Here is a 27295-nt window from a genome sequence, read left to right as displayed (position 1 = left end):
TTACCCCAGGAAGCCATCGTGGATTGACACCCGAGCTAGGAACGATCGCAATTAACGAGACACCTTTGTTAAATTAACGGAGCCCGTTTCGTTGGTTTTTTTTCTACGGAATTCGGTTGCATACAAACAAAGAGAAAAATAGAACCACATCCCAGGATGTGATCTGTTTTCGTATATTTCAGTATGCTATCATTTTATTGACGCACAATATTGGGATTGTTAATGATTTATAGTTTTTCAGCTGTATTTTTTTTTCTATAGTCTAGTCACAACGGTTTTTTTTGCTTCTATGGCGCTGTGCAGGAAGAAAACGTACATGTCTACCCGGAGAACATTAATACTTCGATTTGCTTATGACACAATCGTATGCGTAGCACGTGTTGGTTTGAATATTTGCTTAAGTAGCAGCACTAAGTGCTCTAAACGAAATGTACATCCTAGTTTACAGTATACGAACGAACGCCGTGGTTGGTGTGCGTATGTGCTGGTGCTCGTAAGAGTGTCTATCATGTCTAGGACTCGCTGTGTTACTGATTGACTGCATTGTCTCGGTGCCACTCGATGCAGTTTCTAGCTGGAGATCTGCTTTTTCGACCAACAGGATCACTTCGCACACAAAAAAACGACACTCATACACACTGCCACACAAACACGCACGCACATACACACATTCAAGGGTGAGAAGAATTGGGTCCCAATTTGTCTCACTTCTTGGGAGGTTGCACCAGCGCATCGAAATTGTTTAGGAAAAAGTTTTGAAAGTCTGCAAAAAAGAAAGTAAGAACAGTTGGGGCGAGGCTTTAATAGAGCTCGCGCGAATTTTTGAATGCGCGCAAAACGCGATGAACGGAAATAAACACATACAATGGACATGAGTTTGGCTGCGTAAGGCATGAGAGTGCATTATCACGCAATACATCACGCAAAACACACTTCTTTTGATGAGAACACATCAGCGAGCACCAATAACCAAAAAAACACGCCACGCCAAAACATTATCTGAGCTGAGCTGAACACATTTTGTATGCATAACACGATGGAACCATTACCGTGGATGGAACCATAAGTCTAAATGAACAATTGCTGATTGCAGGATGCAGCATCAAAGAGCGTATGCAGTTGGCGCAGGCATCCTTTTTAAATATCTTTCTATTGGACAAACACACGCACACGCGAACACACGATTATATACAGAACAAAGATGACTTTCAGGCATTTGCTACTTTGGCATCAACACATGCAGTGCATTCGCCATGCAACTGCAGCCGGTGCATGGAAGATAACACCCGATTTATATCCTTTCACATCACTGTTTTGCGTTCATAATAATCATATTGAAAAACATATACTAGTAATAGAAATAAAATATTTCAAATAAGTATGTACTGGGAACGTTTGTGAGACCCCGAAGTTCGTGAGGCACTCAGGTTTAGAGTTAGAGGCCGAAGTGCGAATCAGTGACGCAGTGCTATGATCGTGGACTCAGAACCTTTCTACCCCTCTTCCTTTTTTATTTGAATCATTTGTTCGAACCTTTAAATTGCATTTTTTCAGGCATCGTATGTAGTCATTCGTTATCCTTCAAAATAACTTTTGGGAGCAAGTTTTAAGTGCATTGTTCCGGAGGAAGTCTTAATTTTTGCTCCAGTTTTGAGCATTCGACACTGCGAAAAAGAGTCACCACGTTCTTTCTGTTCGACTACGTCACTAGAGGGAATTCTTAAAATATATAGTTATGACGGCCAATGCAGGAGGTGACTGTTTTGAATATTATAAATGCCTTATGCTGTTCCCTTTTTTTTGGCACAAAAAAGCTCACTACTTTTGAAGGGTCTCTTAATTCATGTAATTGTATTAGGTTTATCTTCAATTTCCACCTATTCCCACAGCTTGGTGTCAGAGATGCCACGCTGCACTTGGTGTTCACAGCGTAGACGAATTTCATTTTTTGAAAGCCAGGAAACGGCAGAATAAATACTATTTCGTTATACCTTTTCAATACAGAACATCGAATATAACCTGTGTTAGGCACTTAGGTTGATAATGATTGAAATATTATTATACTATTAATTATTATATAATAGTTATTATAATATTATAACAATGATTATAATGTTTTATCAATTATTATAATTTTAATCTTTCATCTCTTCCTTAGAGAGATCATTTATGTCGCAGAACGCATTCGCTTGTATCGTGAAACTTCAAACAAACAGCCTCTTGGACCAACAAACGAAAAATATACTGATATCAAGTAAGTGGAAGCTTTTTGTTTGTTTCGTTCAATGCTTCTGTGAAATTAATTTTGGGTAAAAAGTGATGAAAAAATGCAAAGACAACTAAAATTTGGTCACGTAATCTTTATTTTTCTTACGTTGCCTTCAATCATCTTAGAACTCGACCTATCTGAAGAACAATTTTTCCATATAAAATTGTTAGATTCTTTTTATTTCTTCAAATTTTGTCAAATATATGTTCTAACACTTGGCTATTGTCATATTATCACAAATCTGATCAATATAACATTTTAATAAACATAAAATACTTTTAAAATGTTCGAGCATTTTACCGAACTTAGTAACAAAAATTACCAAAACTACCCCAAGCAGTGTTCTTAGCAGTAAAGGCACTGTTAAATTATCATCTGATACCATTAAAAAACAAGCTGGACACTTTTCTTTCATAAATACAGCTTTTCGAAACGAGTATTTTTTCGTGATAAGTTTGCCTACGCAATGATGTAAAGGGTTAAACTACTTATGGAGATTTATGGAGGTATAATGCATTTTGTATTGTTTGCGTTATAAATTAATTCCTTCAAACGATCTTAGTTTAAAAATAAACTTAAAAAATAATATGCTTAATGTCCAACTTATGAATCGATGGCAGCTCCACAATAGAAGATCGCTAATCACTTAAATATCGGTATTTATTATTTGTCATTCTAGCATGAAGGGTTTTCGCCGTATTGCCACCATCGGTACTTTTTGTTAAATTACCCTTTCTTTCACGAAAAGCCATGAAACTGCGTTTGGACGAAGAAACTTCATGAGCTACTAAAAACTACAGCAAGGATCCGTAATGCGCTTCGCCAGTAAATGCTTTAACCGCGAAATATTTCATTGAGCGGTTTCATCTACTTTAGATATAAATCGTTTCGCTACAATTTCTACTTCCTACACCGATACAACCGACCACGTTTAACGGCTGCGCACCACACATTGGTTTGTTGCGTTGTTCGCTTTAATGGTTCAATTGGACGCCTATTAATTTTAGTGCACAATAAACTTCACACCCTTTTGCAAGACCCTTTTCCAGCCCTGGGAAATGCGCCTTTTGTGGGTTATGCTAAGGAACGCAAAGCCTCGGCCAAACCCGCCAAACTGTGGTTATGGTCGAAGACGGACGACCGTAGCGAAATGTACTAGCTGTAGCAGGGCCATACCGTTGGGTTTAATTAAATTAACACCATCTCTCTCGCATGATCCGTATCAATGCCATTGATGGCAAGGAGTGGGTAAAGCGGATGGAGAGTTTTGTTGGTGACGCAAGATTATTGTGTCCTTTGAAGGGCGTAAGAAGCACGAACAAACTCACGGGTTTCCGTTTCCAACAAGCAGGCTCAAGGCCAAGGTAGAATACGGGCTTGGATAGTGGTCGAAACTGGTTCGGACAAAAGGACAAGCGTTATGAGGACGAGTTAACCGCAGCATATAATCCACCGAAACCACGTGTCACCGCCGGGATTAGGAGGTTTCGAGGTTAAAAGTCCAACTGATTTAGTGGCCGTAGGGCCTGTTGTTCGATAATGAACACATTAAGCGAACGGCGTTTTGCAAATTAACTGCCGGCAAAGTGACTCAACTCGAAGTTCAACTGCCGGGTAATGGTGGAAGCAGTGATAGGCATAACTGATGGCGATCAGATGCGGTTTACTACTGACCATCAACAGTAACGAGCTTGTTTGCCAGAACGGTAGACAGCACTCGCAATCAAATCAGTGCTTGTATAGTAACGAATCAAAACTACCGGCTGCATGTTCAGTTCAGAATGTCCGAATCGATGCAAGTATGTGAACATTTTTATGTTTATTTGAACATTTGTTGTCTGCAGAGGATGCAAGAGGACCAAACTGTTGGCGTAGAAACATTTTCATGCAGATCATTATTTACACACTCCATTTTCATTCAGTTGTAGAAACTCCAAAAGTGCAAATATTATTTGATTAAACGCATGGTTGCAAATAACATGAATAAAACGTGAGCTTGTCTTCCGTTCTTCCTATCCTACAAAACATATAAACCCGCTATGTTCTCCACATATGAAACCTGCCCATGCACTTGACAATAACGAAACGCATAGAAAGTGAAGGCTTTAATGAGTATGCTTGTAGCTCTGAAAAGACACTCTCGATTAATGCAACATTCTCTCAGTAGGATATGGGCATGAAAGGATCGAGGACTGATTGATGGGAAACATTCAGATGGGGATGCTTTGGAGGAAGGTGTATGCTCTTAGCATGGCGGCAATGGCAAGGTACAAATGATGTAAATTATGAAACGGCACTTGAAACCCCCGATATCACAATGGACACTTACCTTCGTAGTTGATTCGGCCGTCCTTATCCGCGTCGGCAAGCTCCAACATTTCGTTTAGCTGGTACTCGGTCACATTCTCACCGATCATATCCATGGCGGATTTCAGCTCGTCTCGCGTTATGTACCCATTGCCATCGCGATCGAATACTCTGCAACATCAAACAAAAACAGTCGTCAAGTGCACTGAAGGGTATTCGAATGGAGTTTTACTTAGTGGTGCATAGTTTTGGCAGCACTACGATTTCAATGAATTGTAATTGTCAAAGAATGGCAATCAATTAAAGAGTCTTCCGTCTTGAAGAACGGCAAAGGTATCCACTCGGCGAGGCAATTTATATTTTTTACAGCAATTTCGTGCTGTTGAACTGAAGTGCTTTGCTGTTCTTTTTGTGAACTGACCTAAGTACATCCAATCAAATGAATTAGAGGCCAAACGCTCGACTACACTCGATTACATCGGTGCTCTTTTACTGTTCGGAGAAGAAAATATCTTCAAGTTGTCCTTTCGATTAAGATTCCAATAGATTTAATCAATTCGGCAAGATCGTTCTTCACGATTTAAAAAAATGGAGTTTTTTCAAGTTTTTTCAACTCTGGAAAGCTGCACTAAAACATTTGACTTTATGATTACTGCTAATATACGGTGGCTTCTTGTGTAACCATCACTGTGCTAAATAGAGATTATAACTTTATGCTATTGCTTAGTTCATTTAATCTAACCGTAGTAAGCAATATAACTGACTTGATGTTGGATTGCTTTGGTCTCATCAAGCGAACGTTCTGTACGTCACATTATCAAGCTTCTCTACACGTAAATGCTCCCTTTGCTTTGCTCAACACGTAAGCCGATTTTGGGCAGCCAAAAGACTGCCCACCGGTCCCGCAAACCATCACAAACAGTGCGGCACGGTATTGTTCCCACTCACCGGAACGCTGCCACTAGATCCTGCGTTAGATCGTCGTCGGCTGACTGGGCGGGATTATTGCTACTGCTACTGCTGCTACTGGTGTTGCTGTCGTCTTTTAGGGCCTGTATTCTCGCCACCCACTGCAGGAACTCTGTTTCGTCTATCAGCCCGCTGCCTGCAAACAGGAAACCGGTTGGAGCCAAAGAGAAAGAAAGGGAGAAAGCGAAACCCGGCATGAGAAATGGCATTAAAATGTAAAGTAAGGTAAGGTAAACGACGAGTAGATTAGCTGGGATTGAAGTTAAAAATTGTTTGTGGAGCTTTTTTTTTGTGTCCCGCTACCATCGGTTTGCCGTGTAATGGTGGCGTGCAGGTTTGGCTTTCCGTCGACCTGCATACATTAACGTTTCGCCGACACCAGTCCTACCGATAGCGCGGGTACAGAATGAAATGAAAAATGGCAATAACAAGAAAGACCCCATAATAATGTAACCCTCCGGGCGAATTGGGCTCTGGTTCATTAGGCAAAATTTTCCTTTTGAAGTTGAAGTACCGGAGCTTTGATTCGAGCTTTTCGTAATGCTGAGAGTTGACGGTTTTTTTTGTCGCTCCCTCCTTTCTTTTGTGTTTATGCAGGGCAAGGCGTCCATTTTTTAAACCCCTAATGATGATGAGCATAAGAAAAATAAAGATTTAACCAAAATTGGTACCAAACTTAGGGAAATTGTCCGCATCTTAGTACCTTGGATGCTAACAATAAAATTATTGCCGTGCTAGTAAAAAAGTGGAAATTATCTCTTGTGAACTGGAGAAGGCAAAAAAGGGGTCTTTGTGTGCGGACCGGCATGCAACAAAAGGCAGCGGGATAATTTCTAAAGTTTTTCCCAAAACAAACCCCCGACGATGTCATTAGGTAAGAAAAACCTGATGCTAGTCGTGTGTTTTGATTCAGGACCGAACTTGAAGCAACTTTTACCGGTTGCTACACATTGGCGGTTACGAATGTGTAATGCCCGTACACCCTCGAAAGCTCGCGCAGTTCGTTTGGGATAATAAAACTGCGCTTACCGCTGATAGCGTGTCGAGTAATTAAAACGACAATTTCATCAAACAGTTCACTCGAACGTTAACCGCGAAACTACACCATTATGATTCAACCGCACCCCGGTGTCTTGATGGTGGTCTGATGTGGTGTAGACTATCGACTATGGACAAAGTTTTCCCTGCTGCCGACACAAAAGCCTGGCTTTAAAGCTACCAACTTTGTGGAAATGTTTTATCGATAACGGGACGCATCCACCCGGATGCACGGAATGGTGGTACCAACGTTGCCTCGACGAAACGGCAAACATAAAGACAAAGGAAAGCAAATGGATGCCGATAGGGCCAGATGGCTTAGTTGGCGTTTCGTTTTTGCGTGGACATTACGGTTCCGGAGCAGGAGCGGGACGGTTAAAATGATGGGAAAAACTTTGAAACTGTTTCCCCCCACACACAGACACGACATAGGGAATGATAGCCTAGTAAAAAAAACGAAGCAAAGAAAAGCCAAAGGAACACCCGAAGGAACGGGTCGACAACATTACTCAATCAATCGAGCAAAAGGTACGCATCTTCTTTGTTTGGGCAAAGGATCTAACCGTCGTTGATTTAATTCCTTGGATCAACAGTTGAATGCCTATCGGTCTGTTTTGTATGGTTTCAAAACGGTACGGTTTTGAGTTCAGTTAGAAAGTCCTTTTCAGGGTACGAATGTGTGTGTGTGCGTGTGTGTGGCAAGCAGCAGGGAAACCAAAAACAAACAGAACGTAGCAAGTTCAGGGTTTAGTTTCGGGACAAAATATGTTTAATGACTTCCTCTATAAAACCCGTGACTATTAGTCTAGATGCTTCTTCCCTTGCCGATTCAAAAGTTCAAAAGGTGTCAATAGTATTAACTCATTCCATTGAAGCATCTACAGAACGTAAATTTGTTAAAGTCATTGTGTTTTTCTATTACAATTACGTGACAAGTGTGAATAACTAATCATAATATGATCGTTTATGGTGAGTAAAAATTGCGACGTGTCAATCGTATACAATTATGAAAATATTTATTTTAACTTATTTCAAATATCACTGTCTGACATACCTAAACTAGCTTTTTTTGCGTTATTCTAAGGGTTTAAATGTTAGACAACCTTCAATCCATATACACATAATCATTCAACATTTACCGGTACTGAAACAATCAGGAAAAGAAGCATGTTTCGCAGAAGACAAGCTCTATCGTTGAAAGGAAATCCCACAGCAATTTTTATTATGTGTGCCGTTGGTGCCGGATGGTTCATCCGATGAGAGTGAAGTAGGTTTTGCAACCTTTCGCAAAAAATAAAGGCCAACAGTTTTCTTTCATTCAGTTTGCCTTCGTGGTTGTGGATTCGGTTGGATAGGATTTCCTGCCGGAATCGAAATCAATCGATCGGTTCAGGCAATACTAAACTCAGAAGGATTCGATAGCGGAAATTCTATCGCTATTGTTGCTAAAATGCCGGCATTTACCTGTTTCGTGTGTACGCTTGTTAGACAAATCTTCGCCACGAGATCAACCTGTAAAAAAATGGTAGCTCATGTGATGCCACAAAAAACGAGCAAATCGGATGGATTACATCCAGCATTTGTTGATAGCATTTGTTTGTTTTTTTTTGGTTACTGCGTGTTGTTACTGCCGTGGTTTCGTGATTGAAAACAAACCACCAAAAGGGGCTATCTTAGACTTTTCTACACACCAAGTTTCCTGGTCGAGCACTACGATAATGAGTGTGTTTCGTGTGGTGTAGTGAAACTTGTTGGAGGTTCAACAATTAATACAGCATCACTGGCTCACTGGTCCCCTAGCGTACCTTGGCAGCATACGAATGAATAGGTGTTAACATTAGTGTAATTAGTGTCAATCGATTCCGGTGTAACATGTTACCAATCAGAGGCATTTTTTTGTTTGTCTATTGATTCCCAATTAATTTCACCATGTTAGATGATGATGAGGGGCTCGACGGAGCGACGGTTCAATCGACAGCACAGGCTCATTAGTTAGCCAATCTCGTTAGCATTACATAAGCCTTTGGCGTTGTGTTTTGTGATTGACCGAATGAAGTGCCACAAAATTGAGGCCTTACAAGCCCAAACCGGATACGTGATGTTTCAATTTCAGTTTGACATTCAAAAAGTGTTGACGATTGTCAATAGAACGTTAAGGTGAAATAACAAACCAGGCCCTTTGATGATCATTAGTGGGCAATCATAAATAAGGTACACTTTGTAACGTTTAGCTCTCTAATTTGTGACGGGAAAACGTTTGAACGGATTTAAAATTTAATTTGATTATGTAGTTAGTGTTAGTGTTAGTGTTCAATGAGATTAGTTTTATTGAAAGTCCATCGCCAATGGTACTATTTTATGCTGTTTTTTGTCCATGATTGTTTCAGCAGGTGTTTCATGTTCCTCACTAAAGTTATTTTTATTTGATATGCAATTTTGATTGAACATACATAAATATGAATAAACTAATACCATCGTTTTAGTCTCTCACTGCACAGACGCGTCCATCATACAGCAAAACACTTTGAATGTTTAGGGGAAAGAGAAAAAAAAACTTTTCTATTTGATTTATCACACCATGTTGCGCTGTCAACGGGCTGCAAAGTTTTAACGAATTCATGGTGCCCTTGGGAAAATCTTGCCCGGGAGTTTTTCTTACACACGCTGTTTCATCCTCAATAGTTTACTCCGACAACCATATTTGTCCGATAACGCAGTTCAGTCACGATAGAGGAGCGACAGCTCTATAGTGCGAGTAGTTGTTTCTATTTCAAGCCTGTTTTTATTGTTACATCTACACAATACAGCCATGTTTTGTTTTTTTGTTAAACGCTTTTGTGGTACCGAACGCTTTCATCGCGTTAGTTGTAGGCGTTGGGTTCATCATTTTTCAGTCATTACTTTGAATGCAATCGGGCTCTATATGGGGGAATGTTTCGAAGCATGAATACACAGCAGTAGCAATAAAAAAAAGGATTGAAAAGAATGACTGGGCGTTTTGGAGTGAAAAGCTAACATGTTGAACATAGCAACGGGTATCGATCGAAGCTTTACGGCGTGTGGGGCAATAAATCTTTGATGTTGAATTTATGATTGTTTTCCTTTCACTACACTGCGTTTCGAGATGAATTGAAAATCCTTTACTGGTGGGACAAAACGGGGAAACGGTTGAAGGGAACAGGGACGGGGAAAATACACAAAAGAGTGTGGGAAATTGGCTCGTGATGTGTATGGCAGTCGTATTGAAGCTCCACCATTCATACGGTGCGTAGCACCGCAATACCACAGAAGCCATCCCCAGAGAAGAAAAACTGTGCATACATTTCTCAACGCTAAGACTCGAGCCATCGGTATGCGTGTTGCATGTAGGAACAGAGTGGTTTTTCCCACAATCGATTAGCTTGTTGTGTGGTCTCGGATGCTTTGCCTCGGTTGCGAAGCAGGAGCCTTTATTCTCAATCAGAGTCGGATATAAATTCAAATTAAATTGCAATTCTCAGGCAAAACGAGCGATTAACTGGGCGAGTAAGTGGTTGTTTCTGGAATAATTTATCGTCATTGATAGCAATCCAGCGTATGTTTCAATTGCGTGGAAGTAAGTAGTTGAAGTGTGCTCCGTTTTGTGTGGAAAGAAAAACATGGCAAAATGCCTTTTTTGTGTGAAAAATGCTTGCGGGTTTGCGATTTGTGAAAGGAGTAGAATGTGAATAGGGATGGTAGATTGAGGAAACGTACGTTCTGCTTATCTTTAGCAGTTACATGAATTGGGGCATGAAATGATTGATGATTCCAAATATTTCTGAGAGAATTTCTATAGAGGAATAACATTCAAGCCGATCTGATCAGATTGAAAGAATCATTTTGCTTTCAAGAGAACAAACATTAGCATTGCTTACACTCCGCCGTCTGAAAAAGCTTCCTCGATCGCTGTCGTCCCGCAGTAAAAAAAGCTGACTGAAACATCTGCTTTATGGGAAGTTATTTTTGCAAATACAACTGCGTCGGTTTATGTTCGCCCCAATCGCCAAATCATTCAGTATATTCGGCCTTTATTTTCCTTTGCCGTCCATTTTGTCGATTTACGGTGTATCTGGTCCTTGTTGTACCCACCGACAACATTAAAGGTTGTCGTCCTAGCACATTCCAGGATTGTGGCAATCGGCTCACAAAAGTATGCTTAGTAATCACATTTCTCCATCAAGCAGAATCGTTTACGGTCATCTGGTCGCAATCGCCCGAAAAGGATTTCCACGTACGACTTACAGATATAAACATTTCGCCGGGTAGTAGCCAAACACACGGGATCCCCATTTTGCTGATGAAACGGGCCATTCGATGGGGCCTATTTATTTGATGGCGCATCATCCCGCAGGATGGTAAGATTTTGATGTGCGTCCTGGTGAGTTGGTTCCGGTGGTGGCAAACAGACAGACAGACGATAGTATGGCAAGCGTCAACTGTAACCAATATTTTACTTTCACAGTAAGAAAAAGAAAGCAGGAGCTATATTCCACTGGAACGACAACAGTAGAAGGACGAAATGGTTCGGTTGTGCGGTTCAGTGTTGTTGACCTGCTTTCCTTGATCACGTTTCCCAAATCGAGTGAAGAATAGGAATGTGACCCTTTGGACGTTGGATTAGATTTCACTGTGCAAAATGACGGTCGTGTTCATAGAAAATCATTCATTCTGCTCATGATGTCCCCAGAGAGACCTTTTGCTATGAGTGTTTCGAATTGAAATAATCTTCACCCATGGGGCAATTGTGTTAGGTTTGCATCCGAACAACTCTTTACATCGGTTAAATTCCCAAACCAATGGAGACGCCCGGTTGTTTGTAGATCTTTTACGATCAATGCGTTAAAGCGAACGTTCTTACTTAGACTTCATTTGTTGCACGCATTGAAACATGTTTTTAATATTATGTAATTTATATTATTAAGCAGTAATTACTGTCACACAGCAGAAATAAATCAGTTTACATATTGGTAATGGGGCTGCTTTACCATAGGGAAGTGAATGTAGGACAGACATATATTTCTCCATTCCTCGAACTCTTAGGCACGTCTGGCTGTAGCCAACGACTAAATGTAAAAAATATGGGATATCTTGTTATACTTACACCATCGGCATGGTAATGAAATATATGAAACGGAGGTTTAACCTCGAAGAATTTCTATCAATCTACACTGCATGACACCGACAACGGCAAAAAATGCTTTGAATATTTTGCCTGAATGAGGAAGAACCATGGAAACAGCTTACGCTAATGTATTCATTCTACGGTATGTGAGGGCTTGATAACTTCAACCACGGGTGCCATTAAGAAGGATGAACCATCCTGTGCAAATATTTACCCGTGAGGAAGGAGAAAAAAAAATGCAACCTGCGGTAAAATACCTTCTACTCCCAGGAATTTCCATCGCTTCAATCTCGCTTCTCAAATCAATTTTGCCACCGCTCTTCCAGTGTCGCCCACGAAATACTTGGTTTGCGAACATCTTCATGGCTGAGGATAGCGCGGCAAGCTTCCCGGGATTTGGAAAACAAGTGTGCGCTGTGCCTTGCGTGAATCCCGAGGACGCATCTTTCCAATCACGTACCCAGCGTCGTAGCACGCCAATAAATGCAATATTTTACGAGCGTATTTACCGTGACATGGATTGGTACTGCTCGCAAACGAATGCGACACCGATTGGGCGAATCGGACACACCAGCACGGTTGCCACTCTACGTACGCTGCGCTGTTATATTTTACCGCACGCTAGTGTACGCGAAAGTGTGATGGCCTTCACAGGGACTGAAACCAGGGTCATTCGATCTCATTTATCATGCTTTGCGAGTAAATATTGTCCCGGCGGGAGGTACGCAACCAAGAGAACATGAACATTTTTTTTTGTTGGTCGGATTCGTTCACCATAAAGAACCTTCTCCCCATGGTGCGAGTATATCCGGTGCTATTGGTCGTATTAAGACAATTGGATTTCAATGATTAGACCAAAACGGGAAACGACTTCTGTTTGAGTTAAGCGAAGAACGTATCCAAAGTTCGCAGTGCGGACGTAGTGAGCACATTTAAGGTAAGGTGAGATATTCTTTTGTAATGTTGTTCCAACGCAAGAAAAATACGTTGAAGATAACTTTATATCGTTTCTTATCGTCCCTTGATGGATGCATTACATGGAACAAGACTGGGTGTACCTGGGTGTGTTGGTTTACGTATCGATCGGACGTGGGTGTCTGCTGACCTTCAGTGGCGATGAATCCCACGTATTAAAAAAAAAAACAGACGTCGTCTACAGGACAAGCAAGGTGTGATACGCTTGTGTTCTATCCTTATAAGTAAGACAGACCATGAGTATGGCTCACAGAACGTAGTCAACAGAGTTATGTTAAGAAGCTTACGAGTTTGATGGTCCTGCTTAAGCAAAAAAAAAAAGTTAGAAGGATTTATCTATAAGTGCTATTTCCGAGAGTGCTTAGCAGGATGTGGTTAACGTACATGAATACCGTAGCTGTTCCAAGGAAGGAAAATAATATTTGTATGTTTGTGATTATAAGAAAAGTAGATTCAGATGTACCTAAAAGTAAGAATCTGCTCCCTTGCAGAGAGTTACCGTACTTAATTTTCGTTTTCGTCAGGTTACAGTTTGATTAAAAATTTCATGCGGATTTAACATTACATGGATATTCTGTTCTGTTGATATTTACTTTCAAGGTAAACGTTTCATATACGATTATATACAAATATTATATTCAAAACTACAGTCATATTCAAATATTCAAATATTGAAGGTCCTATTGAAGGACACTATAGTTCATTATTTTGCCATTACTGAGTACTATAAGAATTACTGAGACTCATCTAGGTACCAGTAGAGATCTGCTGTCTGAAATATATAGCCTTAAACAGCACACCGATAGAACTCACCGATAATGTCATCGATAATGATGCTTTAGTTGAAACTATTACCCAAGAACAAAGATGCCATTAACAATTGGATCTTGGGTAGCAGAATCCCGAGATATTAATTCCTCCTTTCCTAAGAATTTATTTACAAGTATTTACTTCAATTTAAGTTCATGTCTGCTATAATTGTCTATTGTTAATTATATTAAGATGGTCATATAATTATCCTCACTGCGTAACTTGATTTTAATTAACCACATAGAGTTCCTGCCGTGTGAGAGACCGACGTCTAAACCATCGAGTCGCCCCGTTATATTTAGCGTCTTCTCAAACGGGGTTAAATTGTACTATATTATCATAATTAAGTTTCAAAACTATTATATTGCAAAAGAAATTAAAAGAAACTTCAATCAAAGATGTCATAAGATTCTTCTAGCTCCCATACGTACAGTTGATGTTGAAATTACCAATATTTTCCAAAATAGTTATAAAACAATTGTTAAACTGTAAGTAATTGACGATGTGATGGTGTCCTTGAAAGTGCCATCGAGAGATATATCAGCAGTGAGGAGCTACCAAATCTTGAAAAGCTTTTAAGATATGTGCTATGTGCGATCGCAGTAATGCAGCTTGCTTCAAAGGTTAGCAAAAGTCTTTGGCTCTGAACAATGCTATCTCTATGAAATAAAATGGATTGACAGGGTAAGAAAAGCAGACATTTGAGATTGATGATTTCAACAAATAAGTTAATTAATTCAACTCGTTCAAAGTTGGAATTGAATAATATACACAACATGCTTTTGTTCTAATTTAATTGTATGCCTTTAAAAACTTTTAATAATCATTTCCATTCACTTTTTTTAATTGCAAACAACCCTTTCATTTAGCTCGATATTGAAGTCCTAAAACTACAAATGGTTACGTATTTTGAATATGTGCATTCACATCAATGCACATTGTGCTATAACTTCTCAACAAAACGTGTCCTTTCGAATCCTTGCAAATGGAAATTATTTCGTAAAGTGAAATAGGATTCAGTTTTAGTCGTAATCCTACGATTATATGTAACAATGCCACAATGGAATGATGGTGGCACATCTCTTGGATAAATGCTTTTGCAGCGTACTCGACAGCGCTTATCGTTGTAGGTGGAGAGAGTAAATGGACGAATCTGAATGCACCACAGACTTTTCCAAAGCTCTTATGACCTTCATTTTTTTATTGTAGCTCTCATTGTTTGTTGAATAGAATACGTAAGGGGTGCTCCAGAATGATGATTCAACTTTGCAGTATAGTTACTGTACAGTATCTTTATGGAAAAATCAATCTGAAACGCTATGGATTTCGACGAATATACAGGCGACATCTCCCATCGCAAGCGGTTAGATCACGTGCAAGATACGGATGCTCTGGCCGTCCTGGGGTCAATATTGGAACAATAATATCTATTATGTAAAATATCCTAGCAACTGGTGGGTTATTAAAAGAAAATTCATCAAAAAAATGTGCTTTCTTCCTATTGATCTGAAACGAACTGCCGCCCACGCCTTGTTAGAGTTAAAACATTCTTTGAAAAAATGTTTCGGACATTACTTTTTCGCCGTAACCAGCGTCCTTTACTTCCAATAAAAATACAGCGCCAAACCGTACGGCATGACATTACCGGAGAAGCATCTTTGCGTTTGGCAGCGACTAATGGAAATGCGCCGACATGGAAGGACGCCAACCATCCATTCAAGGTGCACGTTTTTGGCAGAGAAAACGATTGCCAATCATGACCGAAGATTATTCACTACGACGGTGTTGACTGTATGCCAAGGTTGCTACGAAAAGAATGCGCTTTTTGGAGATTGAAAAACTCCCGCCAAGGGTTAGGCCAAATTCTCAAGGTGACACGCTTACACGGGATTCAGGAACTCTATGGGTAGTTAGAGCAGTGTGGCCGGAGTTCCGGATTTGAATGATTTACCTCGATCTGTGACAAATGCAACGGATTATGAGTGCGTTCTTCTTGTGAACAGGAGTGATCAGCAGAAAATATTAATACCGAAGCTGAGAAGAGCAAACGTGACTGTATCTGTATCATGTGGGACAGGTAACTGCTTATTTCCGGCTTTTCATCCACAGCGATAGAGCTACGACTGATAGAAAGACATTTTCGAAGTACCTAAGAAAGCGTGCCCTGGAGCGCTTGTCCTTGAGCGGAAAATTCCATCAGATGGAGAATTCTCATTTTCTTCTGCATCTACAGCCCGGTGAACCATTCTTTCTCGTTCGGTCGTTCCATTTCATGCGATCCGATAAACTACCCCTAAAGCTCTGGAAATGCTAAAGCGTCCTGCACGTGACCTGCAGCTGGCACCCGACTGTACACGCTTAGTTCTGTTCGTTTTCCGTTTCCGCTCAGATAACATTCACTCGATGTATGTCTGTGTGAAAAAGTTTGTATTTGTCCGATTTTGCTTCGATAAGGGATGCCGAAATAGTCTTACGCTCGATTACTTCGAGAAATTATGTTCCAAAGAATGGTTCAAAGATGTGGCCCCGTCTGGAAGGAAAGCTTAAAATCGTATTGTTCTGCTTGTTTAGCTATTGTTTTGTGTTCGACGAAGAGGCAGAAGCACGGGGATAAGAGCTGATCGGGCTATCTCTATCTTCAACGTTATCGAAAAGTGAGTTTGAATAAAGTTGGGACTAGGGTTTAGGATATTTAAATTAGTGAGATCTTTTAGAACATATTAACATAATGGATGGGTGAATCCAGCAGTTATTTGAATTGCCCATGCTTAACGTTTATTGGCATTGCGATGAGCTTATTATTTTGAAACTGTATCTCCGTAATGAATGACTTGGAAGGTTTTTGCAAGTAACTGTTCAGTTTTAAGACGCCCTTAAATGCACTAAATGCGTTTCATAATATCAATCATATTTTTATATTTAAGTTGTCTAGTGACCGCTAAACAGGAAATTTTGAACATAGTATTTTTAATTTACTCTGACGATTTTTCCAAAATTGTGTTGCTTTTAACCCTCTTTTGAAGATTGTTAATATGTTTGATAATTGCTAACATTTTGCGGTTATTTATATTTGGTCTTTTCAATTTGATTGTGTTGAGCATTGCATTGACGTAAGAAGGAAGTTTGAACTATCTTTCCTAAGATAAATAAAGTTCACAATGCAATGAAACATACGCACGCAACACTTTCTATGAATATGCACTGAAAAAAGATACATGGAAATTGCTTTAAAACATACCTGTCCGACTAGCTTCCCGCAGCAGATCGTCGATCAGTTCGTCTCGCACGTGGATGCCGAGGTTTCGCAGCATGAACTGCAGCTCTTCTGGTGTCACGTGCCCATCCTGGTCACGGTCGAGCAGGTCAAATGCTGTTCGCAGATCTGCAAAAGGGAATAACGAATGATGCAAGGTAAGATTATAAGAAGCAACAAGAAAAATCTAATGCCGGCAGATGTCATCGACAGAGGTTTGGTTGGGCTTGTTTTTCTTCTCTTGTTCCAATTGTCAGGCATAAAACCGTGCTCGAGGTTTCAGCGCTCTAATGCTTGTGCCAAATGGGTTTGTCATTAGCAAACATATTGCTCCAAAGGCGATACCGGTTGGTATTCGTTTTGGAATATGCTTTCGGTGCTACCCTGCACGGCTGTGTTAGTGAAAATGCAACGGACCGTTCCGAAAGGTGGTTGTTGAACGTTGAAAGAAGTGTCGATGAAATTAAAGATTCATCGAACGGATAAGGTCCGCACAGGGGAAAGCATGGTATAAGAAAGCAGTTCAGTTTGTTTATCGAGTTATCGAGTCACAAAACGAAGAAACGGACTAGACTTTGGTAGAAAGTTTGGGCCCATAGTACCACGTTTGCATTTGGTACGCTGGTGGATTGTAAAACGGGTGGATTTCTTAATCCTTGCCAAGTGTGTGCGCCTGGCAGTGACTAGGGATTTCATTACTCAAGACCAACTTTTACGTCTCGATGTTCGATAGCCAACGAGCGTTATGCTCTGCCTTTACACATGCAAATACAACACGCCCGTAGCTGGGCTATAGGAAAAATGATTGCGTGATAGGAGCTTTCTACTGGTACTCGCTGGCATTAGCATAAGAATCGTGTTGAGAAATTTTCAGCGTCGTTATTTTATCCGTTCCTTGAGGGAAAAATTTAATACGTTAAACTTTCATTGGACCATTGTTGTTTTCATTCCTTCGATCCCTCGAAAAACATCACAGGCTAGACATCGCTTGCAGACAATCGTGCTGTATACATTAAAATTTAACTTAATTCTATTTCGTAAACTATTTTGAATAATCAAATGTGTTATAGTTGATTGAATAAGAGATGCTATATCAATGATTCGTACAAAAGTGTAAACAACGCGTAAATTGAAAATTCTGAAATTTCGAATACAGTCTCTCAGTACACGTTACACCTAGTATTTGCTTCTGACCAACTTTTCCAAGCATGTCAACCTATGCATTAAAGTTTTCCTTTTAAATGCCTGATTCAAGAGAATCAATTTCATGTCTGAAAATTGTCATGAAAATTGTTCAAGGCGGTTCATAAACATAACATACCGGTAAGTCTTCTTATTTATAATTTTTTATATAAGGTAGTTATTAAATTTTTAATTTCTAGTTGGTGGTTTTCGATTCAAATTGAATTTATTTTCTAGCATTAGTTGCCAGTTATAGGGCGGGCCGATAGTGTATTTGTAGTAGCGCCGATTTTCACATGACATGAACGGTCCAAAATCCCATCCGAATCAATCTTCCGTACGTACGGCTGACTATCCAGCTACCGGTAAAAATAAAGTCAAAGAAATACTAGACTGGCTAGACTTGCAGGGCTTAGATATATTGAGGATGTTGTGCCTATGCAGCAGTTGCCAGTTATGTTAGATAAGCAGAATTTATTCCATATTTAGTGTTTACTGATTTACGCGGAAAGCGATGTTTATCAACTGATGAGTTTACAGAGGAGATTGTTATGCAGATATAAATTATTCATTTATTAAATATCTCCAAATATTTCAGCGTTACAGCGTCATACTTTTTTTAACGTTTGGTTTTCGATTTCATTTGTAAATTAATTAGTTTGTGTACCGTAAAATATGGGTTACGATATAATTTTTATTTAAATATTTTGCAATTTAAATTGAATTTGAATATTGAAACCAAATTTCTCTAAACTCTGTTACACAACTGAAGATTATAATATGCAGAATTTTTGCCATGCACTGTTTACGATTCGACAGAGTAACACAAAGGACGTTTAACAGGACCCAAGGGAATATCTAAAGACCGCTTTGAGCTTTTGCTATTTACATAAGCCCTTTGCAAGCATAAACGCGAACGGCCGAGGACTGATAGTGCCACATAGCAGTGAGAACCGAGGGTAAACCAACCTTAAAAGTTTTACTACGTCCTTGTGTTTTTGGAAGATGGGCCAAAACATCCTCTTGCCATTTTGCTTTATGTTATGGTTCGCAAGTATGTATAGTGGAAAGTTTCAACGTTCCCTGAACACACGCCCGTTGGACAGTTTTTTTTTTTGCTCGTCGACTCCATTTGAACCTTGGGACTGGCATGGCAAAATCCGAACGCTCCATTGATTAATTGTTAGCAATTAGTGCACTTCGGGACAATAAACAAACATTTTGCCCAACAGCACATTTGGTAAAGCGATCGCGTAATGAAACAGCGAACGAAACGCATTTGGGGGCAGTATGTCTGTGGCCTTGCTGAACGTGGGTGTAAATGTTTCCTCTTTTCTTTACTACCATTCGCTTCCTAATCACCATGCAGCTTCTACTGTTTGCCTCGGGAGTGAACTAATATAAACAAGTCGTTTCTTCAAAGTCACAATGATTTATGCCTTAACTTTTGACGCAAAGCGAAAGCGGTCAAACAATATGAGAACGGAAAGGTTTGTTGCATTTAACATTTCATAGAAGTTTTTTGGTCGTTTTGGCTGTAGCATTATGTGGTACATATCAATTATAAAAAAAAAAAAAAAAAACATTTGTATCTCTCTCCCACTCCACTGAATTAAGACACCAACCCGACCATCGCATTCCGCAAGTTAAGTCGAAGATGAATGTATCGTATGCATGCAGCTGCATCAGCACAAGGTCAGGGTGGATCTTTATTTTTAGTGCGTCGTACACCTTGTGATGTGCGGCTCAATGGCAATGGCCGATGAGACCGGTGCCTGGATTGCTGGAAGTTTATTGAATTTCCTTCGTTCTGGTGAGATGAAAATTAAATCAATCAATCACGAAACGGGCTGCGGTTGCAGACTGGCGGTGAGGCAGAGACAACGGCCGGCATCGATCCGATCCGGTGTGTCGTGTGTCGATAGACATTAGTTGGAGGAAGCTATCGGGTGCAGAAAGATGCGACTGCGACATGCAATGACATTGGACGTAATCGAATAAAAACATTCGAGAGATATGTTAATCTAAATCCGGTTTTAATCAACTTCAATCAATCATGCGTCACGTGACGGGTAACGCTGCGTGCAGTTCCGTTTCCAATTGAAGCGGAAACAAATCTGGATCTTCTCAAATGGCATCATTAAACTGCTAACGCATACCCAATAAAACAATACGGTCTATGGAAATCGTAATTCGGAAAATATTTGTTAGCTTTATATATCATTGGTAGCATAGCATAAGCATAACAAGACTTACAAGTTTACGAGTTTTACAAAGTTTCAGGATCTCCAACTGATACTTTCTGTTTACGTGAAGTATTTTTCAGTTAGAAAATAAGCATTGAAATTGCGTAAAAATATTCATTGTTTTAAATTATAACTAACCGATGTGTTGGTAAGCTGCTAACTCACAGCAGAAATACCCTAGCAAAAGTTTTCCAAGTTCATGTGACAACGTTTCACGTCACGTGCCCAACAAGATGGCACTTACTTATCCATCACCGACAGACGGAAGTGCGAGGGGGTGGTTTTCCTTCAACTTTTCCTATTCAACTTTTTCCATCACCTGGAATGCCCGGGTGCTCCATCCAATAATTATGTCTCCACGTGCTTTGACAGGCTAGGATACAGGAATGTATGGCAATCGTACAGCTGCGGTATTGAAAAATGTAAGGGTACGGATGAAAAACTGTCTTATAAGCTTATGGATCGGTTAGCATGGATGAAATAAAAGAAAGTTGCATCTACAGTGGCAAAAGCATCCAGCGACGGGAAGTAATAAAAAAGTAAGTTAAAACATAAACAGCTTCAGTGCAGGCTAAAATAACATACACAACCATACCACAAACAAACGATGATGCATGGATGGTGCAGAAGGCTGACGATTTAGTTCCGGATCGACTTGGTGGAAAAAATGTTTTAAAAATCTCATTTAAAATTCTCATCAACCTTCAAAACGGCGGAAGCAATTCGTTTTCTCGCTGTTGCGCTGGTCACGTTTATGATGGGTAGGTTAGCATCGTGATGGTTTCCTTTCTTGTTTTGGAAGGAAAAACTTTCTACCCTGATGGTGCATCATGAAAATCGTTGGAAAATTTCAAAATTATTTTAATCGCCACATACAATTATCTGCAGATGTGATTTGTGAGAGATTTGCTAAAACCGATAAACTTCAGAGAGCTTTTGAGTAGACTGGTTTTGAGGTTTTGATTGTATATCAAAGCATTACTTAATTCAGACGCCCTTAGATGCTTAATCCGCTTTCCCCTTCATGACCATGCAGAATGGCCAACAGTATTTACAAGTCGATGCGGGTGATTCAATATGTAAATCATTAAGTAGAAATTGAATTCACCGTTGCAACAGAAATGTTGCTTCATTTGTATTTTCCAAGAAAACAGTGTTGATGTGGCAGTATGAAAGACGATTTCGGTTGTTGACGTATACCATTGGCCCTTTTCGATTTCCAAGCTTGAGTCAATATTGAAACAGCTTTAATTTAACTGTTTCCACGAGGAAAGGCAAATTCAATTGTACCGGACTTTAAATTAAATTTCGAACCCGTTTTGCCAGAGCAACATTCGAAAATGGTTGCATTAGTTTAATTTCCAAACCATTCTAGCACACCTTCGCCTGAGGACGAAGCACTCGGATGGCTCCAAACAGGCGAACGACAATTGTCAACAGACCTTACGGACCGGTGGTTGGCACAACTGGTTGGGAATGTCGCCAATTAGCACAGTGCATCAGTTCCTTCCGGGGCATGTGTTGAGTTGAAGTTGAATCACGGTAACTAACACTGGTGCCCTGTAGTTCCAACCCAAAAGTGCACCATGTGCAAATTTTAATAATTAAATGCAAACAAAATGCTCCGAGTTGACGTGGAGAGATTTCTGTGGAACTCATCAGCCTGGAGAGACAGGAACAAATGCATCTGTCATTGCAAGGTTGTGCAAGGTTTGATATAATGCCGAAGAATGGAGAAGGTAGAAAGCAATTGGTTGCCACATTGTTTATAGTTTTTGTGAAATATTTTAACAAAAATGTCGACACTATTTGAAAACTAACTCAATCATCCAGAATCCTCAATTCAATCATTTGATTGTTGCTTCTGTGAAGTAACACGATATTATCACTCAAAATAGTCGTTTCACAGTTCCATTTTAAGAAAAAAGATGTTGATTTAATGTTTGATTTATCGACATCGTAGGTCGACGTAAAATGAAAACATTCGCAAATTGCTAAAAAGATAGGTTCAACATGATGTTCTGCTCCATTTCATTGCGAAGGAAAGAAAATCATGTTAAAGATTAATATAACGAAGGAGAAGTGAAAAGAGAAAATTGCCTTATTTTGCTTTAAATGGAACGCGTTTTACATCCACATCGTGACTCCTGTATAGTGTGTTCGTTTAGATAGAGAAATATATGTTTGATAATATTGCGGATTAGCTGACATGGCCCGTGAGGAGTTGAGAGAAATGAAATGCAACAGTATTGAGTGGTGATATAGCGGATGAAAATGTACGTATGGTCATATTTGTGGTGGTTATAGGAAGTGTTTAAATACCAAAAGAAGAAGGCCGGCATCCGTCACGTGCACCCTTTTGCATTCTCCTACCATGAGTTCCCCGCTTGGGTACTTATGAGCTAAAGAGTGAATTTTAACTTAACGAATACACTTACTATGTCTGCATATCTCATTGCCACAACTTCTTTTACTTGAACGACAAAATAACCTCAAGAGGTTCTTTGACATTATTTACCCGTATCGGGATAGTCAGTCCTGCGTACGGCGGTTTGGTCCGGATAGGATTTTGGTCCGGTCCGTTCGTGTGAAGACCGGCGCTGCTACCATCAAGCCACCCAGCGCCATAACACTTTGATGAAATATCAACATTATTTTTCTTCTGTAAACACGTATATTTCAATCGACATTAAGCGTGTAACAAACCTATCAGCCATCTCCGAGGATGTATTTCGTTAGATTGGAAGTGACATCAATACTATTTAAAATACACATCAAACATTAAAAGGTGAATAATAGACGTTAAGTAATATTTTTCATTCTAGCAGATGATTTTTTAAGTTAGTCTTCTTTTTTACTGCCGATTACTCTCGGGATGAAATGACCTGTTACGGTTTGGAGAAGAAAATATTTCGAAATCAATGTGAATAGTATTTTATGTTAAGTTAATATTTTGAAACAGTGCGAAATGGGCGTTGTTCATGAAATCTCTATTTGTAATGGCTTACTGTATAATTACCTCGTTATCCTAACATTTATCGTTTACATGTTATTGCGCATAATAATCTATTATTTCGATTTAACAGTTTTAAACCAAAAACTTGTGTTTGTTTGTTGGTTTTAACTTTGAATTTTTCAAACTGGCAACATGTCGTGATCGATCAAGCGTTGGACCATTTCTTCAATTAAGCTGTCAAATTTAAAACTCTCCGTGCTTTCTATTTGGACGACCTGTTGTGCATTTCGTTAATAAGAAAAACAAACAACATCAGTGTATGGCCAACAAATGGACAGCCCAACACAAATGATGTATTTGATAGTGGACATTTCCAAGCCTTGTCATCGCACGCCGAACAACGGTTTTTTGTGTACATTCCTGAGAAATGTTCTACGAAGGACACACAAGGAAAAAAGCGATAGCAGGAACACGATCTATCGTAGCAGTATTTTTGTTTTAATTTTTGACAGCCAATAAATTGTTCTCATCCTATTGCTTTTGGTTGTGGATGAATTGGCCTGAAACGCACACTCTGCTGTCCCATTAAGATGTTTTGTAAGGGGACGGTGATGCACAGGAGGCAAAACAAAGAAAACGAAACTACACATGACAGCCCTCCTGCCAACGCATGTGAACCGGTTGACCTTCGTACGAGACACTTGCTAGACGGCTGTCTCCTTTCTGCGGTCGAAGTGTGGGTCGAACGGTGTGAGAAATCGCATCCATTAGTTACGGAAAAGCGTTTGTTTAGGTCCCGTCTATGTTCTGTGTGAAGTGTGATTAATAATCTTGTATGAATAAAGCAAGACCGCTCTAACTTCTTCTTTTTTTAAACTTTTTTCTTCTTTTTCTTTTTTTTTTCTTTGTAGTTGAAGATATAGAATGATAGTAGAACTATAGAACAGAAAGCTAATTTTGTAAATCAAATGGTTTGTTCATAGTTTAGCAACATTTTGTAGTATATTATATTTGGACGATACTTTAACCCCGTTTTTGCTTAAAAAAACACAACTCAATTTGTTGTATTATCGAAAGCACGGCTTGATCGTACATCTCATGCAACTCTATCAGATGCTCCTTTTTCCAACGACGAAGTAGTGCACAATATTGAGGATCGGTGGGTGCAAACATTGCCGCTCCAAAGGGGAAACCACAAACCAAATACCCTCCCACAATTGTTGTTCGCTGTGCTACGATTGCATCATTGTAGCAAAGAGAAACAGAATTGTTGCGAAGAGATAGGTTGCTCACTGTCACGCTGGAATGCTACGCGAAATGTAACCAGCCGCGTGTGAATGAAAAAAAACGCGTTCCAACCGTTTGACCACCGCTTGGTCGCAAATTATAAATATATATCGCTTCGAGAGGAAGCCGCCACAGCATTCCGGACCATTTTGCTCAGCGGCAACTTTATTTGCATTTTCATTCGTTTCCTCTTTTTCTCTATCTTCAAACCGTCCTTCCATCGTGCAACTCGGCTTGTTTGAAATCATTTGAAACTGCCGGACGGAACCGTTGGCAAGCGGCTGCAGATTCTTTTGGATTCCCATCGAGATATGCAGCAGAGGCAAAACGTGATTTGTGTTTTTCCCACGCATTGTACCTTCCTCTATTCCGGTCATAGTCGTGATCACGCCTGGTTTATTCTTTATTTGAGCGTTAGGAAAATTAATCACCTTCACAACGCGGGATGTACTACGGAAATGGACTTTCATCTACTCGTGCCAACTCCCACACAGACACCCGGATCGTGTGGAAGGAAAAGATTGTCCTCGGAAAGTGTGTTGATCGCAGCACGAAAATTTTCAAAACAACTACATACCACAGGGGACAGGGGTAAAAAAATGGCACGAATGTAACAGTTATTCCGCAACCGTATCGGTCGGAAGTTTACTTTGGCGGTTCGGTATTTGGGTGGGCTTCGTTGAAAAATATTCAGCGACACGGCGATACTGGAGACCTTGCCACGTCCTTCGAATGTTGTTTGGTACCATGTGTTCGGCCCACGGCCACGTTTCGAAACCGGCACGATCAGCATTTCCTGCCCGTGTTATTCGCAGAACATAATTTATAATCTCCAACTGTGCGGTCCTGTAGCGTGTGCTCATTAAGAAAGCGGTGCGACATTTTATCACCGTGGTCACCCACGGGAAGAGAAAAAAATATTCTGCGTCAGAACACCGGTACACTGGATTAAAGAAACACTAGTAAAAAGTAACAGCCCGGTTGACCACGGGACAGTGGCCATCTGTGTCGGAGGATACTGGGCATAAAGTTTGAATGCGGTTTTGTGACCAAGGTAAACAATGAAGAGAAGCCTCCTTGGAGTGCTGTATAGAATAAAACCAATTTCGGGGCCGTCAGTGGTTAATTAAAACAATCATGAGCCCTGTTTTGAGCTAACCCTCTATAACCTCACACGACACGTGAACCATATCACCAACGATACAAATTGGACAGTTTCCCCACCCGATTTTGATGTTGATTGCAAATATAGAACTCACCCTATCGGTATGACAGTTCATTACGGATTTGGAAAGGGAGTTGTGTTGATCAGCACGTACGCGAACTGCCGGAACTATGGCAGTAAGATGTGAATTGGTTTCGAATGAACGTACGATTGTGCAATAAATTATGGGCTATAATTGCATTTTCGGATATTTCAGCGAACAAAGCAACGATTGAAGTGAAAGATAATGCGCTCAATGTGTGCAAATAGCACACAATTTGCAAACGCCGCGTTGCCAGTGAGTTTATGGAAATGGGATTTAAGTTATTTTTTGTTTTCGTAGAACGGCCTGGCCGTATCGACTTATTTTACCACATGGCCGGCCCTTGCTGCGGGGTAATTGGTCCGGATGAGATTTTGGTCCAGTCCGTTCACGTGAACAATGGCGCCTCTATCATCATGCCACCGGGCCGTCCCGGGTAAAACAAAATAATTTTGAAACAAATAAAAAGAGTTTGTAGTCGGTAAAGTTGGTCGGAAAATCTGTCAGACAATCGAAAGCAACATTTCTTAACGACATTCACGCCATATCCATAAATAAAATGTGGTTGATAATGAACGATTCAACCATACAACCGATTTGGGTTGACCGATAGACAGAATAACCAATGTCCTTCTAATTTAACAAAGGCTTATTCTTTCCATAAAGAGGCATTCATAGAAAAAATCATTTTTTTACTAACGCGGGTAAGAAACGTTATATTCCTGAAGGAAAATTCTTAATTACTCTACAAACTTTTAAATGCTTTCATCTCACAGTGGCATAGTTTATCTTATGGCCTCCATACCGAACCATTTTGCACTATTTATCACAATTACCATCACTGGAGGGTTCAATTTGTACAACTTAATTTGTTCAACCGAGAGCGACCATAAACGGTTTGCCTTGTAGCGAAGCTCCGTGTGAAATGTTATTTATTTCAATTATAATTTATCATCTTTATTGATCCTGTCACCGGCAAGCCCACCCGACACGCTCATTTGTTGGCGGGCTTCACCCGTACCCGTACCCGGCACGTACGAAAACACTTCATGTAGTCGAAGAAACCCAATGTTTTGTTGTCCAAACCTGATGCCATTTTACTCACTATAGGTCCACAAGGAATGCGCGCTTGCTCCATGCTAAGTACCTTCAAGTTAAGGACATTCGACTTTGAGAACAAAATCCGTTGCGGAATTTTTTGCGATCTGGACTCCGTACAGCGGCACACACAGGATATTGGGTAGGCGGAGCTTTTAACGATGGCGTAACGATAACGAGGCGCAAGAGCGAACAAAAAAAATAACACAAAACGAGCGATGGCTCAGCAAACGGGATTACCGGAATGGATGATTGCTGTCCGACCCGGACCCGGCGGTGCTCGGAACAGACTAAGTTTTCTTTTACCATCTGCACTAAGCACTCGAGTCTGCATGGAGACGTGCTGCCCACACACGTTTGCATTGCTAAATGAGCAATTGGAACACTGAACGCCATTCGGACCGTTCCGGTATGAATAGATCAACCCATGGTTTCGGTGAGTGGCAAGCTACAAAGCTACAGTTTCAGACACTCCAGCCAGTTTCCCGAATGAGTCCCGGTTGGCTTAATACCGA

General features: G+C 40.2%; 1 protein-coding gene across 1 annotated transcript in view; it reads right to left on the bottom strand.

The window, feature by feature from the left end:
- Positions 1-704: 704 nt before the first annotated feature.
- Positions 705-27295, bottom strand: part of LOC128711260 (calcium-binding protein E63-1) — a 43886-nt gene continuing 17295 nt past the window's right edge. The window contains exons 2-5 of the mRNA XM_053806127.1: positions 16750-16893; positions 5525-5681; positions 4599-4747; positions 705-763 (exon numbers count right to left, since the gene is read on the bottom strand). Coding sequence (XP_053662102.1) covers positions 705-763; positions 4599-4747; positions 5525-5681; positions 16750-16893 — 509 coding nt within the window. The remainder of the gene's footprint in view (positions 764-4598; positions 4748-5524; positions 5682-16749; positions 16894-27295) is intronic.

Source organism: Anopheles marshallii, chromosome 3 (genome assembly GCF_943734725.1).
Source record: "Anopheles marshallii chromosome 3, idAnoMarsDA_429_01, whole genome shotgun sequence".
NCBI classification, from domain to species: domain Eukaryota; kingdom Metazoa; phylum Arthropoda; class Insecta; order Diptera; family Culicidae; genus Anopheles; species Anopheles marshallii.
The sequence above is the reverse complement of the archived record's forward strand: the minus strand, read 5'-3'. Positions and strand labels throughout refer to the sequence as shown.